Here is a 19,527-nt window from a genome sequence, read left to right as displayed (position 1 = left end):
GAGGTCCAGGGGCCGCCGGAGAGGTGAGTATATCCATATTTTTTATTTTAATTCTTCATTTTTTACATGAATATGGATCCCAGGGCCTGAAGAAGAGTTTCCTCTCCTTCAGACCCTGGGAACCATCCTGGATACCTTCCGATACTTGTGTCCCATTGACTTGCATTGGTATCGGTATCGGCGATATCCAATACTTTTTGGATATCGGCCAATACCATCCGATACCTTTGAGTATCGGAAGGTATCGCTCAACACTACTTACGGCGCAATCGCAATATACGGCGCAATTTTCCAATATAAGACATACCCCGAAAGTAAGACATAGTGGGACTTTTGAGTGGTAAAAGAATGTAGGACACTGTCTTACTTTCGGGGAAACACGGTATGTAATGACAAGCTCTACATTGTGCTACATACGGAACTCTAAGACATGTTCTTTTTAAGTATCCGGTACCTCTGTTTAATCATAGAAGCAGAAAAGCAAAAATAACAGAAAACATTAATACAGATGTAATCAAGAGACCTACATATACCGTTGTCAGAGGAATGGATCTTACTACAACGAACAGTTTCCAAGAAAAAAAATGGCGGATTTATTTCAGAAATCTATTTGGATATATGCAACTGTTTTCCAGATGTGGAAATTTCCACTACAAACCTGCAGAATGTGAATGTATCCCAAAGTATCAAAAGGAAATTATAGGCATAAACATTATTAACATGCATTTATCAAACTGCATTTACGGTTGTGGTCCGCACTTCAGAGAGACACAGAGAAAGAACTCTTCCCCTGCACATTCTAGCAGCAGTTTCTCCAGGGCTGATATTTTCTGTTTCAAAATCATCAGCGAGTGTCAGATTCTTTTCAATACAGCCAAAATCAGTAACAGCTCTGCCTGCTGAGGGGACACTATGATTATCCTGCCCTTTAGATTCTCCTAAATAAACTAACAAATTATATATATACACCTATGGATAGCTGAAGAGTGATCTTCAACATTATAAATGTGTGAGAGGAGCTGTGTAGTCATCATCATTAACTCTGATAACAGTTTCTGTCCCCACATTCTTCCCGAACTTCAGTAGTAAAGTCTATGCAACAGTAAGTTCTGGTGATAGAGATGGTGACGCCTCTCTACAGAGAAAATAATCCTATGTATTTCTCAGGGGGTCACCATGAATTCACATTACCCAACTGAGTAGAAGAATACCATGCATTTTCAGATAAACAGGAACAACTAATCCTAGCTAAATAATATATCCTGGGGGACTACTGATAAAGTAACACTCTTTTGAATTTACTTTAAGGCCATGTGCACACGTTCAGTATTTTTTGCGTTTTTTTCACTATAAAAACGTGATAAAAACGCGAAAAAAACGCTAACATATGCCTCCCATTATTTTCAGTGTATTCCGCATTTTTTGTGCAAATGTAGCCTTTTTTTCCGTGAAAAAATCGCATCGCGGAAAAAAAAGCAACATTTTAATGAACATGTGGAATTGCAGGGGATTCCGCACACCTAGGAGTGCATTGATCTGCTTACTTCCAGCACGGGGCTGTGCACACCATGCGGGAAGTAAGCAGATTATGTGCGGTTGGTACCCAGGGTGGAGGAGAGGAGACTCTCCTCCACGGACTGGGCACCATATAATTGGTCAAAAAAAAGAATTAAAATAAAAAATAGTCATATACTCACCTTCGATGTCTTCCCGCCTCTCAGCTGCATGCTGCCGCTTCGGTTTCTATAGCTGGTGTGCGGTGAAGGACCTGCGATGACGTCACGGTCTTGTGATTGGTCGAGACCGGTCATGTGACCGCTCACGTGACCGCGACGTCATGGAAGGTCCTGAACCACACCGGCATTTATAGGAACGGACGCCTGCAGGTGAGTATAACCATTTTTTTTATTATTTTTAAACATTCTATCTTTTACTATAGATGTGGCATAGGCAGCATCTATAATAAAAAGATGGTCACACTTGTCAAACGCTATGTTTGACAAGTGTGACCAACCTGTCAGTCAGTTTTCCAAGCGATGCTACAGATCGCTTGGAAAACTTTAGCATTCTGCAAGCTAATTACGCTTGCAGAATGCTAAAAAAATGAGAAAAAAACCGGAAAAAAAACGCAAAAAAAAAAAAAATGCGGATTTCTTGCAGAAAATTTCCGGTTTTCTTCAGGAAATTTCTGCAAGAAATCCGGACGTGTGCACATACCCTTAGGGTATGCCTATGCAGCATCTATAGTAAAAGATAGAATGTTTAAAAATAATAAAAAAAAATTAAAAAAATGGTTATACTCACCTGCAGGCGTCCGTTCCTATAAATGCCGGTGTGGTTCAGGACCTTCCATGACGTCGCGGTCATGTGAGCGGTCACATGACCGGTCTCGACCAATCACAAGACCGTGACGTCATCGCAGGTCCTTCACCGCACACCAGCTATAGAAACCGAAGCGGCAGCATGCAGCAGAGAGGCGGGAAGACATCGAAGGTGAGTATATGACTTTTTTATTTTAATTTTTTTTTGACCACTTATATGGTGCCCAGTGCGTGGAGGAGAGTCTCCTCTCCTCCGCCCTGGGTACCAACCGCACATAATCTGCTTACTTCCCGCATGGTGTGCACAGCCCCGTGCGGGAAGTAAGCAGATCAATGCACTCCTAGGTGTGCGGAATCCCCTGCAATTCCGCATTTTAATGAACATGTTGCTTTTTTTTCCGCGATGCGATTTTTTCGCGGAAAAAAAGGCTACATTTGCACAAAAAAATGCGGAATACACTGAAAATAATGGGAGACATATGTTAGCGTTTTTTTCGCGTTTTTATAGCGAAAAAACGCGAAAAAAACGCGAAAAATGCTGAACGTGTGCACATGGCCTAATGTGAACAGGGTGCTGCAAGCAAGAGATTTTCCAACAATTTCTGCAACAAACTCCGATAAAACATAGAAATGACAGCAGACTGCAGGTTTCAGGCACACCTTTAATATATACAAAACATACTTACAGATGAAAGATAACACATCAGCAGTGCTGCTATAAGCAGCAGTGTAAAATAAGCTGACACAAAAGCACATAGCTGGGCTTTATACAACTATACTGGTCTCATGTCCTAATTGGGAATCTGCACCCAAGTCAGTGCAAAACGCTAAGGGACTATGAATCCAAGAAATGTCAAGCACGTGCACACTGATGTATAGACATATGGTTTATTTAAAAAAAAATCTAAAATATATTACAAATACAAATAATGGGCAGGAAAGAAGTGGATAGCGTAGAAACATTTTTCTTTAAAAATATATATCTTTCACAAAGCAGGGATCATTTATTTATATTAGGACAAAAGGAAACAAAAACCCATGAAGTTGAAAAAGCAGATTTATATATTTTTATAACAAAATATGAACTTGACACATGTATTGGTACGGGAATAGTACAGATTTTTATACAATTATCATCCAGTACAGCTAATATGTTCAAAGCGAAATGGGTGCAGTCCCATCAGAGTCTTTTTTTTTCATTTTTAAAAATCATTCACTACATTTTACAGATTATTTATCAAGTGGGCTACAAGATCAACTTGTGGAGATGAAGTCCATCTATGATACAGGGAAAATAGGGCTGGCACGGAAACTGAAGAAAGATTGCAGCGCACTGTCTCTCCGTGGCTTGTGGTGGAGCTTCACGTGGATGTTCTCGATCTTACGCCAAGACCTGCTACTTGCGTCACCGTGCAAAAGGAAGCATGACCAAGCAGTAAGCTCCTCCAGTAGATGCACAAACTATTTAAGCCCCAATAAACGGTCCCTGGAAAGTCTCAGTGAGCTTTGTGCTTCCTTTTCTTGTGCTTTTTATCTTTCTTCTTGCTGTCACACTTTGTACAAAACCACTGATCTACTTCTGGCTCTGCTGTTAATCCAACACAAGGCCTGAAAAAGAAACAGATTGAAAAACTAAGAACAAGATAGAAGAGTGAGACTACACAATACAGAGCGCATAAGCACTCGAGAGAAGAAGTGAGCCGCCGAAGTAGTAAAAGGCTTCATGAAGGTAAGGAACAAGCAGACATTATAGGGATACATGGACGTTCACCAGCCAAGATTAGCAATGCATCATTCAGAAGGCAGAACCTCAACAAGCAGCTGACGTTTAGGGCCCACACAGAGGAACCAACAGCGGCAGTTCAAGGAGCGCTAACTAGTTATATACAAGGTGATCATAGGTGGACAGTACAATCATGGGCCGGGGGATGAGATCATTAGGACTGAAGCCATGAGGGGTCCAAATGTATTTGAGATCAAAGGGAATCTGTGCAGGTTTTGCCATTTTAACGGTGAGAAGCATAATGAAGAGGCAGAGAGCCTGAATCCAGTGAGGTGTCACTTACTAGGCTGTGTGCTGTAATTTCAATACAATCAGTATTTGATATCAACAGGAGATTATGACTGGAGGATTAGTTGTTGTGGAAAACACCAGTAGATGAAACCAGGAGCTCAAGGATATTTCTGTGCGGTTTATCGTCAATACGCCTCAAAGTCAAACAAACGCCTTCATAAAGGTTTGTCCTGGTGAAGAGGTTTGTTGATGATAAACCGCACAGAAATATTCTTAGTCTCGTGGTTTCATTTACTGGTCTCCTCAGCAAGCACTGAACCCCATTTCTCCATGGTTTCTTCTCCTTTATCTTTCGGGTCTGCAGCGGCCGACATTTTCAAGCTGTTTGAGTTATGTCTCACACAACACCACTGGGGGGATGGGATAAAAAAAACTATACAGACATTACAGCAGGGGATCACAAATGATTCTTTCTTTGAGGTAAAACATTATTTCGAAAAAGGCAAGGAAATGCTTTATCTCACAAAAAGAATCAGCTGTGGTCCTCTGCTCTAATGTCAGTATACTCTTGCCTCCTCCACTGCCCAGGAGCTGTGGTATTATCAGACCATGTCCTTGCACAGTCAGACACAGCCATTACACAGTACACAGCAGGTGCACATTTATAGGATTACCTCAGCACAGGAACATTTTATTTATACACATCCAAATGTGGAAATTATTATTATTCCAAGATCTACTGATTAAAATGAACTTTGTTGGTGGGAAAACCCTCCTTGACTAACAAAACTGGGTTTACATATGGGGCATAAAAAAAAAAGATATAGAAAAAAAGGAGAACAAGCCAAATCTCAGGACATAAGAAAAAGAAATGTGAAAAATCACCAGATTCAGTTGAATAGTGGCAAAAAATTGGTATTTGTGTGAAGTGACAGGACCTGTAAGCACAATTCCTACGGTAGCTGCTCCTAGGATGCTGCACGCAGGGTAATGCTCTTCGCCAGCCCAGAACAGCAGCACATTGCGCTATACCGAATGCAGAATTAAAACAGGGGGCGGCTGATCTCTGGTCAATCTCGGCAAGTTTACGTTTCCTGTCAATCAGTATTACTTCGGCTTGCACAGTGCAGATAAACAAAGCCTCTTAGCTTCCTGACCAGTATCTGTATATTTTAAGGTGCAGAATAAGCATCGTGTTTATAAATGCGGAGTCTGACCAAGAGATTTTCAGGTATCTCGACTCTGAGCAAGCTCTTTACTTGGGAGATTTGCACATATGGGGAGCAATTATAAATTCACAGTATACTAGTTAAGGGAAAATAAGAAAACTTCATTAAAGCATGCATTTCATAGCAAATTAGTTATCAAAAGCTGAGGAGGAATTACCCAGCTGACCCACAGAATAAAGTTGATAAACCACACAGCTATTGATTAATAAAAATAGACCTTCATTAGCAGAAAAAACAACAAAAAACCCCAGCAATTTTAATTTTTTGCCATCTGCAGCACATTAATTTCTTGAAGACACTTTTGGGGCAAAAATGATCATGATGCCCCTTGATAAATTAATTGATGGGTAGTTTCCAAAACGGTCTCACTTTTTTTTTTTTTTTTTGGGGGGGGGAGGGGGTTAGTGGGTCCTTCTGTACTAATACCTCAGAGGTTCAGCAAATGCAATATTGTGACTGAAAATAAATCCTGCAAAATTTGTGCTCCACATGGCGCTCCTTCCTGCTAACCCTCGCCGTGTGCCCACTTTATGACCAGATATAGGGTATTCCCATACTTAGAGAAAATTGAGTAATGAAGTATAACAATTTTTTTCTTATTACTGCTTGTAGAAATTAATTTTTTTTTTAGCCAAGTCTACATGATGTAGTAAACTTTTTTCCCTTTTTTAATTTTCACAGGCCAATGGTTAAAGAGGTTGTCCACTACTTTAGCATCGATGACCTCTCCTTAGTATAGGTCATCAATGTCTGACCTGTTGGACTCCGACACTTGGCACCCCCCCCCCCCCCCCGCCGATCAGCTGCTATCTGTATCGGCATACCTTCAGTCAGCGGCCACTGCCACCAGTAACAGCTCATCGGCGGGGGTGCCGGGTTCTAACAGATCAGACATTGATGACTTATCCTAAGGAGAGGTTATCAATGCTAAACTAGTGGACCTCTTTAAAAAAAAAAATCTGTGGACCACCTGTAAGGTTAAAATGTTCACTACTTCCCTAGATGGATTCCTCGAGGGCTGTAGTTTCCAAAATGGGTTCACTTCTGGGAGGGTTCGGCAAATGCAATATGGCAAAGGAAAGCAAATCCAGCAAACATTTCCGTCCAATAAGCAGAGTGCGATGACATGTAGGGTATGGCCATGCTTGGCAGAAATAAGGTAAATTGTGGGGTATTTTTCTCCTATTTCTCCTTGTGGAAAATACATCACATTATACACGCAGGCACCTTGATGGTATTTTGCATCAAAGTGCCAAGTGGCATTTTGACAATTTGTCAAGTGTCTAGTTTCAGAAAACAAAGGTAAGGGGGTTTGTGAATATTAAATTATTATTTTGTAATTTAGATTTTATTTGTTCATGTCAAAAGTTCTAAATCTTGTCTTGGCTACCAGAGGCAGAAAAATGTCAAAAAACCCCAGGCAGTGAAATGGTTAAACACAATAGTAAAAGGACCAATTATTCACAAGTAGTGGAAGATGTCTACAAAGTCTATGAAAAACACCATGCGATTCAATAATAGATACATGCGTCTAGCGAGTACATCTATCCTCATATTATATCGAGTACCCCGCTAATGTTTGGATAGCTTTTCACAAAATGTGTGTTACTATGGCAAAGCCCATATGGCAAAAAGCATAAAATATAATTAGCTTACCAATGATACCAGTCATCGCATCCATCACATCCAATCATTGGACTGCCATCATCGAGCTTATTACAACCTGGACAGATCCATATCTGATTCCCCCACTCATCGCGGATCTGCAAAAAAGATTAACAGGTGAACAAGTATCCAGTCACATTACCATTCCAGACTGAGCCAAAGACAACACGAGACAAAGGAAGTTATAGGCGATCGGTACTAGCTTTCTCATTAATTGGAGGGAGAGAGGGGCGACAGCTGGGATCCCCGATGAAGAAACAAACGATATATTTGGGAACTTATGGAAAAACAAAAAATGTGCAAAAGCACTGACAGGCAGGAAATTTAAGCTTTCCTGCCTGTTGTGCCCAGCGCCATTCTTCCCTGGCACATGGTGGTCACAGACTGCTCCTGCCTGGGATTCAGCTGCTCTGCTGACGTGGCTTCAGATGTCATTCTGATTGACAGCTGGCTCCCCCAATTAGGCAGCGGGGAGCCGCCTGTCAATCAGAATATTACAAGTCCCGCCCAGTTGACAGAGTGGAGCTGAAAAGAAACCTCCGCTCTGTAGATGTGACATCAGCAGAGGCTTCTGAATCCCTTTGGCCAAACGAATGTTCCTTTGAATGGGAGGAGCCAGGTGAAATGGCTGCCGGCCGAACAATCGGCCAAAGGATCGAACGGACGACAACTATCTAATGTGTATGGGGGCCTTTATTGTCACCACTATGGACATGCCTTTTTTGGATTTATTTAAAAGAACATTCCTTAGAAATTTGTCCTATTTCTCTTGGAAACTAATGAATTGACACCTGAGCGTTACCTTATGGAGGCAAGTCCTTGTAAACTGACACGATCAACATAGATTGGACAGTGTCAGACAATAGGAATACATTCCATCAACAGAATGTAACACCCAGTTGTAAGTTCAGTCATTGCAGGAGGAATAATAAAGCAACAGCACAAGAAAACCAGGAAACCTGCTTTAGAACATAGTATTTGGTCAGACAGCCGTGTCAGGGGAGATGTCACGTCTCCGTCAAAGGCTTTCAACATTATCCACAAAGTGTCAGCTAATATTTTGCAAATTCGTATCGATCACTTGTCAGCCCTCCCCATGGACAAGCCCAGTTCCATTGAGTCTTAGTCTAGCCAGCTTGTCCAGCATACAGCTGTAAATCCTCAGACTTGAATGCCCCCTGAATGTAAACATCCCAACAGACATGCGAGACCATCGCCCAAAATGTGTTCATTCATGAACGAATAATAGATGTTACATTTGCATGAAAACTGATCCACATACTTCAGTTTTTTATTGTAGCAAGAAATATGCAAAACTGAGAATCAAGCTCTCTCTTCTGTCTGCAGGAGCACACAGCTCCCCAGCCTCCCAGTTTCTCAATGACTGGTGGGCGGATGTTCCTAACCGATTGGTAGCTCCAACAATCTGATGATACTGTACAGCTTTTCTTCTGTAGTGCTGGATGTGCAAGGGAGCGGAAGCTGGCTGGGATCAGGAGCCAACAGTGGGCTCTAGAGATCACGGCTAGTCTCAAGCAATGCTTCTGAGGTCACTACACCTAAGTACTCGCCTGTTTGGCCACGGCTGGTAGACAGCAGTGGTGGATGGTTGCCGAGGCAATAATCAATAAAGAATACAAATATAAGATTTCTGGAGAACAGCCCAAATAAAATTATAAACTTGCTTGTATTCACAAGCACCTTGCAAATTTAAGCATCATAAAATATGGGAATAACTCTTTAAAAGGTTTTGGGTAGATTTGCTACAGAACATCTGCCTCAGATTACAGTACCATCCATGTACATGAGATATGAACAAATCCTTACATGTTCAGGAATTAATATGTAGGAATAGACTTGTGGTGAGGTTTTTTAAATCTACAGCATGACAATATCAGTTTTGGATTTTTTACTGTAGATTTCACCCCTTTAAAGGTAATGGGATGAAATCTGCAGCAAGATTCATGTGTTACACTTGCAGATTTTCATGTGGATATTCTATGGATTATTCCACCCAGTGGGAACTTACTTTACAGTAACCTGACAAGAGGGTCAGCCTAGATGTACAGAGGTTACCCCACAGTCCTAGCAATTACATATGCACAAGATGTAAGGCTTTCAGTTTTATTGCATCCTTACTTATTAGCTAAAGTCTCCAGTTCAACTTGCTGATAAGATCAAGGGTAGAACATGTTGTTACTCAGTAACTTTCCATTTACTTTATGACATCGCTGTCACTCGGAATGAAAATCCAATTGAAACAAAACCAGAAGACAAGTCCCATTCACACTGGATAATTGACCAGATCCAGTGCTCTGCCACCTAGAATTAACATTTCCACTGTTGTAACTGGAGATGAGGGCTGAGGCAGCTCATACTACAAGCTGGACTACACTAAGGGTACCGTCTCACAGTGGCACTTTGGTCGCTACGACGGCACTATCCGTGACGTTCCAGCGATATCGTTACGATCTCGCTGTGTCTGACACGCTACTGCGATCAGGGACCCCGCTGAGAATCGTACGTCGTAGCAGATCGTTTGGAACTTTCTTTCGTCGCTGGATCACTCGCTGACATCGCTGCATCGACGTGTGTGACGCCGATGCAGCGATGTCTTCACTGGTAACCAGGGTAAATATCGGGTTACTAAGCGCAGGGCCACGCTTAGTAACCCGATGTTTACCCTGGTTACCATTGTAAATGTAAAAAAAAAAAACGCTACATACTTACATTCCGGTGCCTGTCACGTCCCCGGGCGTCCGCTTCCCTGCACTCCTCCTGCATCCTGTGTCAGCGCCGGCCGGCCGTACATCAGAGCACAGCGGTGACGTCACCGCTCTGCTTTACGGCCGCGCTTACACAGGATGCAGGAGGAGTGCAGGGAAGCGGACGCCCGGGGACGTGACAGGCACCGGAATGTGAGTATGTGTTGTTTTTTTACATTTACAATGGTAACCAGGGTAAACATCGGGTTACTAAGCGCTGCCCTGCGCTTAGTAACCCGATGTTTACCCTGGTTACCCGGGGACTTCGGCATCGTTGGTCGCTGGAGAGCTGTCTGTGTGACAGCTCCCCAGCGACCACACAAGGACTTTCCAACGATCACGGCCAGGTCGTATCGCTGGTCGTGATCGTTGGAAAGTTGCTGAGTGTGACGGTACCCTAAGGGGCAAGTCAGCACAAATAAGTGCTGAAAACAACAATTATTCCCAAAGGCTAGGGTCACATTGCGTTATGTGACCGCGTTTAACGGACTACGTTACACCGCGGCATAACGCGGTGTAACGTAGTTCGTTAACGCCACCATTGCCTGTAATGGTGAATGCATCGCTAGCACCCGCCCACATTGGGCGTGCGCTAGCGATGTGCCGTCATTTGAGTGACGTCCCACGAACGCTGCAAGCAGCGTTCGCGGTCCGTTCCTCGCTAGCGCAGATCGGGGATCTGCGCTAGCGGGATCGGCTAACGCGATCCCTTTTGGAACATTGCGTTAGCGCAGTCCGTAGCGCTATGCGCTAAACGGACTGCCCTAACGCAATGTGACCCTAGCCAAAGGCATTCATCCCCACATTTACAGAGCCTCGGTGATTATTAAGTTTTATGCACACGGGGTTAAAGCGAACCTTTCAGCAGGTTTGGCAATTATATGAGTTTTGGCCACCACTTTTCCGGGCTGATATACCGTACATAATTCTATAATGCTATATATCTGCCCCCAACCCGACCTGCAAGACTAGAAAAGACCTTTTATTATACTCACCTGCGGGGCGGTCCGATTCAAGGGGAGTTGATGTTCTTGATCTGACACTTCCCATCTTCTAATGATAGCCGTCCTCCTTGCTTTGTGTGGATGACGCGACCCTACCTCATCCACACAGGATCCCCGGCATCGCGCTCCTGCAGACGTACTTATCTGCCCTGAGCAGGGAAGAGTAAAGTACTGCAGTGCGCAGGCGCCGGGAAAGATGAACGTGTCATACAGACGAAGCAAGAAGGGAGGCGGCATCGCAATAAGAAGAAAGGCCTGGACCAAGATTAGCGAAAACTGAGGGTAAAGGTGCAGGACTGGCCAAGCATGTCTCCAAACCTAAACCCTATTTAGCATCTGCGGGTCATCCTCAAACGGAAGGTGGAGGAGTGCAAGGTCTATCATCCACCAGCTCCATGATGTCATCATGGAGAAATGATTCCAGGGACATCCTGTGACGCTCTAGTGAACTCCATGTCTAAAGAGTGTCAAGGCAATACTGGAAGTTAATGGTGACCACACAAAATAGTGACACTTTTGGCACAATTTGGTAGTTTTCATTTAGGGGAGTACTCTTTTTAGTTTCCAGCTTTTTAGACATTAATGGCTGGGTGTTGCGTTATTTAGAGGGCACACCAAATTTACACTGTTACACAAGCTGGACACTGACCACTTTACATTGTATCAGTGTCAGATCTTCAGTGTTGTCCTATGAAAATATATAATAAAATATTTACTAAAATGTAAGGGGTGTACTCACTTTTGTGACAAACTATATATAGCAGCAGCTTTTTAGGGGTAAACACGAAAGACATACTGTAAGACCAATTAGGACCAACATTACAATTTTTGCTCCATGTCAATAGCCCTGTTTGTTGGACTTTCTTTCCCATGATGCATTGATGAGCTGAACCATCAATCTTTTTAGTAAAAAGTAATGGCCTCAATCCTGCACCCATTTTTGCACCCATCAAAGAACGCTGAACCATTATTTGTATTGTGACCTCATATCTGAAGTAGTGTTGGGGTGCAACATAAAATGCTCAACAACTGGAAACGACTTAAAAATCCAGAAGGAGACAGAGATGAAGAAAAAACATTCTCAAATATTCGGAAAATACTAAGGAAAAGGATTGCACTTACCACATAAGTACTGACCGTCTCGGTGACAACACTTCTATACGGAGTTTTAGAGTTGCCAGCATTTGGCCCAGGAGCAGGCGGAGTTGGATTCGGGGCTGGCGATGCTGCCGCTGGTGCAGGGGGTGCCGGCACAGGAGGTGGGACGACAAGAACTGGTGCAGGAGCCGGAGATGGGGCGGGCAGAGGAGATTTAGGCAAGGATGGTGGAGGAGCAGCTTTGGCATCTGGAGCAGATACCACTTTACTGATAACTCTGAAAAGAGGAAGGGAGAAAACACACAAAAAGGTCAGCTAAATAACAGACTAGCACAGTTCTAGATTGTGTGTAGCACAATGCTTAAAGGGAACGGATCACAATTTTAATTAATATCAATTATTTGTTACATCTTTAAAAAAATAATAAAAATACTAAACTACCTTTTGCAATATATATATTTTTTACTGTCATGGGGGGAGGGCTGCCATTAATATTTGCCTGTGTATAATGTGTCACTGCACGACACTTACAGAAAGCAAATCTGGCACACACAAAGCATAGGAGAGTAAGGACTGGCACGGACCTCGTCTTATAGGCCCTGGCATGCGAAGTTCAAAAGTGTAAGGAGAAACTGGCACAAGGTTTTTGTAGCCCAGCGCAAAGCATTGAGCTAAATTAACCCGCTGCCCCAAGGACCTATAACTGGAAGCAAATGTGACAGCTTTCTGTATTATAGGTCTTGTACAATGAGGAGGTGATTGTAGAAGTGCCGCAGCAGTGTACATTGGCGCAGCTCATCGAGGCACCCAGGAGCTGACAAGTGCCACAGCAGTGTATAGTGGCGCAGCTCAGGGAAGTGTACAGGAGCTGAGAAGGGCCACAGCAGTGTATAGTGGTGCAGCTCAGGGAGGCACCCAGGAGCTGACAAGTGCCACAGCAGTGTATAGTGGCGCAACTCAAGGAGGCACCCAGGAGCTGACAAGTGCCGCAGCAGTGTACAGTGGCGCAGCTCAGGGAAGTGTACAGGAGCTGACAAGGGCCACAGCAGTGTATAGTGGTGCAGCTCAGGGAGGCGCCCAGGAGCTGACAAGGGCCACAGCAGTGTATAGAGGCGCAGCTCACGGAGGCACCCAGGAGCTAACAAGGTGCCACAGCAGTGTATAGAGGCGCAGCTCACGGAGGCACCCAGGAGCTAACAAGGTGCCACAGCAGTGTATAGAGGCGCAGCTCAGGGAGGCACCCAGGAGCTAACAAGGTGCCACAGCAGTGTATAGAGGCGCAGCTCAGGGAGGCACCCAGGAGCTAACAAGGTGCCACAGCAGTGTATAGAGGCGCAGCTCAGGGAGGCACCCAGGAGCTAACAAGGTGCCACAGCAGTGTATAGAGGCGCAGCTCAGGGAGGCACCCAGGAGCTAACAAGGTGCTACAGCAGTGTATAGTGGCGCAGCTCAGGGAGGCACCCAGGAGCTAACAAGGTGCCACAGCAGTGTATAGTGGCGCAGCTCAGGGAAGTGTACAGGAGCTGACAAGGGCCACAGCAGTGTACAGTGGTGCAGCTCAGGGAGGCACCCAGGAGCTGACAAGGGCCACAGCAGTGTATAGAGGCGCAGCTCAGGGAGGCACCCAGGAGCTAACAAGGTGCCACAGCAGTGTATAGAGGCGCAGCTCAGGGAGGCACCCAGGAGCGGACAAGGGCCACAGCAGTGTATAGAGGCACAGCTCAGGGAGGCACCCAGGAGCTAACAAGGTGCCACAGCAGAGTTATTTCTCCAGATGTGAGCGAGGTAGCACCTGAATGAATACACTGCTGGGAGTCCGTCAGCTCTGTGTGCCTCGCTGCATACCTCTATCCACCAGTGATACTAGTAAAAAATGCTGTCCAAAGTATGACATATTAGTCGCCAACAAAGTGTCTCTGCACTGTGATCCCAAATGTGATCTTCCACCTTCCTTCTCCTAACACCCAGAAGGGGAGGTGAGGAGTGACGTCTCAGTACTGGGAGCAGTGCCGGCAGTACATTTACAGCAAGCAGAATGCCAGGCAGCATTACTATTGCTGCTGCAGGCAAATGCGAGTGGCTGCTCCCACTAGTGTATCAGTGGAAAACATGGACAATTATTTAATTTTTCATATTACGTTCAGCGGAAGGTAGCATTACAGATGTAAAGGCTCGCTGATGGCACATTTTTTTTAGCATGATTTATAAACATTGAGATTTTGTTAGGCTCTACCCCACCCACAAAAAAATAAAATAAATATAATAAATAAAAATGGAATAATGGGCATAGCATATAACTGTGCTGCAGGATCAGTCTGATATCACAGTACCAAGCAGAGTGGGGTAGGACAGTAGAAATCCATGACACATGTACATCACCCATACAAAGGTGAGCAAAGATTCCTATCCCCTAGAGTGCGCGTATCCGCAGTACCAAACAGTTTCAGATTAACCACTTGGGGTCCAAGTAATAAGAATTTTCTCTGCAAAATAACACTCACATTATACATGCTTAGAAAAATATTAAAAATATACTGAACAGACATAAAAATAAATTCCTGAATACACTGTGGAGTCTTTAAGTTGACATGTGGGAACTACTCAAATGAACATTAATAGAGGCCCATTTAGTGCTGATAACTTTTATCTCGAAGATGAAGGGGCATCTAAGTCTTTCAGCTTCTTACATTAAACACATTACAAATATTTGCTAATTCAATACTTCCTTCCTCAGAAAAGATCTCTGGCTGGCAGCAAAACAAATTCCTAAACAGTGTAACCCCAGCAGTTACAGCGCTTCCTGTTCTCTTCCTTAGTGTCAACTATAGTTTACACCAAGCTTCATATTCTACGACTCCGAGTGTGCCGGCCTCAGAGTGTGCCGGCCTCAGAGTGTGCCGACCTCCATCAAATCCACATTGCAGCTGAACAGAGGGTCGGATTTTCAGGAGACCAAGGCTGTCTGCATGATGGCGGAAGAGTGCCAACTGTCCAGAAATTCCAGGACAGTCCAGAAAAAATATTCATACAACAAATGTAAATCCCTAGAAATTATGCGAAATAGAACCGCATAATGATTAACCCCTTAGTGTGAGGCAATTTGGTACTTAATGACCAGGACAATTTTTACAATCCTGACCAATGTCACTGTATGAGGTTATAGCTCTGGAACACTTCAATGGATCCCACCGATTCTGAGACTGTGTTTCGTGACATATTGTACTTCATGTTAGTGGTAAAATTTATTCAATATGACTTGCGTTTATTTATGAAAAAAAATTGAAATTTGGCAAAAATGTTGAAAATGTTTACAATTTTAAAACTTAAATCAGAGAGATATGTCACACAAAATAGTTAATAAATAACATTTCCCACATGTCTACTTTACATCAGCACAATTTTGGACATAATTTTTGTTAGGACGTTATGTTACGGTTAAAAGTTGACCAGAGATTTCTCATTTTTCCAACAAAATTTACAAAACCATTTTTTTTAGGGACCACCTCACATTTGAAGTGAGTTTGGGGGGTCAATATAAAAGAAAATACCCAAAAGTGACACCATTCTAAAAACTGCACCCCTCAAGGTGAGCAAAACCACATTCAAGACGCTTATTAACCCTTCAGGTGCTTCACGAGAACTAAAGCAATGTGGAAGGAAAAAATGAACATTTTACTTTTTTCACAAACAATTTACTTGGAAACCAATTTTTTTTTAGTTTCACTAGGGTATCAGAGAAAATGGATGACAAAATTTGTTGTGCAATTTCTCCTGAGTACGCCGATACCCCATATGTGGGGGAAATCCACTGTTTGGGTGCATAGCAGGGTTCAGAAAGGAGGGAGCACCATTTGACTTTTTGAATGCAAAATTGGGTGAAATCATGTCCCGTTTGGAGACCCCTTGATGTACCTAAACAGTGGAACCCACCCAATTCTAACTCCAACCATAACCCTAAGTCTAACCACAACCCTAACCCCAATCCCAACCCTAACAATAACCCTAACCCCAAACCTAACCCTAACACACCCCTAATCCCAACCATAACCACAACCCTAACCCAACCCTAACTTTAGCCCAAACCCTAACTTTAGCCCCAACCCTAATGGAAATAATTTTTTTGTATTTTATTATTTTTACCTAGCTAAGGGGGTGATAAAGGGGGGTTTGATTTATTATTTTTTTTATTTTGATCACTGTGATAGGGTCTATCACAGTAATCAAAATTAACCAATAGTAAAAATGTCCTATTGTTGCCAGGTGTCGGCCGGCGCACTATTTATGCGCCCGCCATTTTCTATGGCAAGACGCCGCCGGCGGGACTTCATGGGAGGTTGCAGGGACACCAGAGGTACAGGGATGGGGGGGCGGGGGCGATGAGAGATGAGGAAAACCTATTTCTCTCTCCTCTGATGTGCGATCAGAGAAAATGGAAAATCTGAATTTTTTTTTGTGGTCGCCGTTATGTTATACAGTTAATAATGACAATCGCAACACTGAAGTCGATAAAATCGACCAGACCCCCGGTAGCCAAGACCCCGGACAAATTCTGACTCTGGGGGGCGCTATAGATTTATTTCTCAGCGCCGTTAAAAAGCGGTGCGGAGGCATAAGTACCCTTAATTGCGGCCGTTAAAAGGCGTATCGGCAGTAATTAAGGGATTAAGTAACTCCTAGCATCTAATAGGACTCATGTAAATAATGTTCAATGCCATATGGGAAGGGAAACATATAAAAGAGGGCACTCATAGAAAAGAATTAAAGACAATACTTTATATCATACCTAGAATGTCATATAAAATTATGGGCCACAAAGATATATGGTAGTGAGCCAGAGTATAAGTGGCACCACAGGATGGCAGGCAAACCTGTTAACTGCAGCAGCAAACAATTTTCATATCTTTAAAGTTGTAACACCAAAACTGAATATGATTCAGCATACCGTATGTTAAAATGCCCAACTCATTAAAGTGCACAGTGGAAGAACATAGGACTTGTTCAGTAGTGCTACAGAAGTTAGAATACATATAATTCGCTGCAAGAAAATAAGTGTTTACTAGAACCAGGCAATGGTGCCACAACCCCTACGCGCGTTTCGGCAACATGCCTTCGTCAGGGGGAATGTTTTGAAAAAAAATGTTTAATTGTTCCTTTTCTCCCTGTGGTCAGAAGACTGAGGAAAAGAGTGCGGGCTGGGGGCGAGGAAGAGGGCGCGCAGGGGGGGCCCTGAGGAAAAGAGCACGCGAGGGCTTGAGGAAATGAGCCCAAGATAGAGGAAAAGAGAGTAACAGGGATTGAGAAAAAGAGCCCAAAGCATCGAGGAAAAGAAAGTTATTGAGGAAAAGAGATTGAGAGGAAGAGAGAAAGAGGAAGAAGAAAAGGCAGACACAAATCCATGAAAAAAAAACAGCACCAAATATTTTTACAGGAGCGTCACATATACTGCTTTACCGGTGGATCGATAACAGAACACAACATCATCAATATTAACTACAGTGTGGGAGAAGACAGCCCAGATCTGCTGTGAGCCTAGCACCACTTTCTCCCCAGAGCCTCATATGTGAAATATGGCAGGGGAAAGACCAAAGCTGCGATCTGTCATCTTAGGGAGGCAGTCACAGTCACCGTTATTAGACAGCCTGTTTATCTGCTTGTAATTAGATTTCCATTGCTGTGGCGCTTGCTTTCTGGAGAAGGCTGCAGTAATAATTTCGGTGGCTTTGTAGCCAATAAAGACAAAAATGCCTTCAGCTCATTGCTACCTGCTGCAGACTGCGTCCTATTGGAGCATTAATCATACCATTCCTCTCCTAGTAAGCCACTTGCTATTAAAGTCTCAGCTGCATAGCTGGTGCCATTTAGAACAGACTCTGACCTGATGGGTTAAAGTGCCATGTGCAGCACACGGCTGCCATTTTCACTTTCTATAGTCACTCAGCAGTCTTTAATGCGGCTCTCCAGCTGTTAGCAGTTTTCATTTCTAAGTAATAAACCACTAAATTCCACATTGTAAAATCATTTGGAGGCCCATTAGTGAGCAATAAACACAGCCAGCCAGTGCCAGCAATCCATTGTGTAGCGCTGCCCATCCAGTGGTCTGCGCTCCCACATTCTTCCCCGGCAGTATCATTTCGTCCTCTTGAATTCATTCCACTTCTGTTGAATGAGCAATCTTTAGCGGAGTAACCAACACCGCCCACAGCTGCGGCCCACAATAGCCCCATGCTGCTAGCATTACGTTTTCTGGGGGATTTGGTCACGCTGCCCTAACTGCTGCACACACTGGCCTCATTCATAAAAACGTGCAGAAGGAGGGATTTTCAGCAGGATTCCTTTACCTGTTTCCCCACCACATAACAGTGGATTAAATGGACTAGGTCATGAATTGCTTGGACTGGAATGCAAACCAACAGCTTGACAAGTCAATAGGAAGCCACCCATCCTTGCCCAAACACACTACAAGAGCCAAGGTTAAGGGCAAAGGCAATCTGGATATGACCATAGGGGGCAGTCTAATGATCCCTACTCCTTTATCTGCCTAGATGTAAACATTGTAGTGGCTGCCATGTGAATAAGCAGGCGAGTGCGACGAATGGAGAAGCTCACAGTTATGTCAATGAAAAGCAAAGAGTTACCTGTTCAAAACACACCACTTATTGTGTCGTCAACCCACATGGATAATAGTAGTAACAGGAACTCCAGCAAAATAATAGTACAAGTAGTAACCGGAATAATACTAATACTACACTTTTACTTTTTAGAAAAATTTTAACCATTCCTCTAATAAAATAAAAAATAAGCACCCCAGCCTGTACTTTTCTACAAGCATGAGTCTCTACTGTCAATTCATTGCCCATTTTACTACTTTGAATATTGCGTCATGGACATTTAGTGTAGGAGTACGTAAGCCTGATTTATCAAGGCTAAGGCTGAGCCCACAAGTCACATAAAAATAGCTGCGACTCAACAATGGTCAAACTTTAAGAGAGCCAGTCTTTAAAAAAAACAAACAAAACCTAATAACGTGTAGTTTTCTGAAACCATGTGACCGCTTCTGCCAGGTGGAAATTTACTTTATTCCTCCCAGCAGCCTCAGGCTTTCAGTCATAGAGGAGTGGCTTCAGTCATTGCTCAGTACACAGTGAGTGGAGGCTATAACCTCATCCTGCCACTGACTGACAGCCGGTTCTAATGTTGAGCCGGCTGTCAGTTAGTGAGTCAGTGCCAGGGCGTGGATACAGCCACCGTTCACTGTGTATTTTGTGATGACTGAAGCTGCACCGGCCACTCCTCTACGACTGAAAGCCAAAGGCTGTTGGCAAAAAAAAAAGTTAATTTCCTCTTGGCTGCTGGGCTCTCAGTGTGGCAACCACACATCTTCAGAATATTTTCTCTTGGCTGCTGGGCTCTCAGTGTGGCAGCCACACATCT

General features: G+C 43.6%; 1 protein-coding gene across 2 annotated transcripts in view; it reads right to left on the bottom strand.

Moving 5' to 3' along the window:
• Window positions 1-2,963: 2,963 nt before the first annotated feature.
• TAF3 (TATA-box binding protein associated factor 3) overlaps window positions 2,964-19,527 on the bottom strand; it is a 133,368-nt gene continuing 116,804 nt past the window's right edge. For both annotated transcript variants that reach the window (XM_077264503.1, XM_077264502.1), the window contains exons 5-7: window positions 12,121-12,373; window positions 7,221-7,327; window positions 2,964-3,929 (exon numbers count right to left, since the gene is read on the bottom strand). In XM_077264503.1, coding sequence (XP_077120618.1) covers window positions 3,818-3,929; window positions 7,221-7,327; window positions 12,121-12,373 — 472 coding nt within the window. In that variant the 3' untranslated portion in view covers window positions 2,964-3,817. The remainder of the gene's footprint in view (window positions 3,930-7,220; window positions 7,328-12,120; window positions 12,374-19,527) is intronic.

Source organism: Ranitomeya variabilis, chromosome 5 (genome assembly GCF_051348905.1).
Source record: "Ranitomeya variabilis isolate aRanVar5 chromosome 5, aRanVar5.hap1, whole genome shotgun sequence".
Taxonomy (NCBI): Eukaryota; Metazoa; Chordata; class Amphibia; order Anura; family Dendrobatidae; genus Ranitomeya; species Ranitomeya variabilis.
The sequence above is the reverse complement of the archived record's forward strand: the minus strand, read 5'-3'. Positions and strand labels throughout refer to the sequence as shown.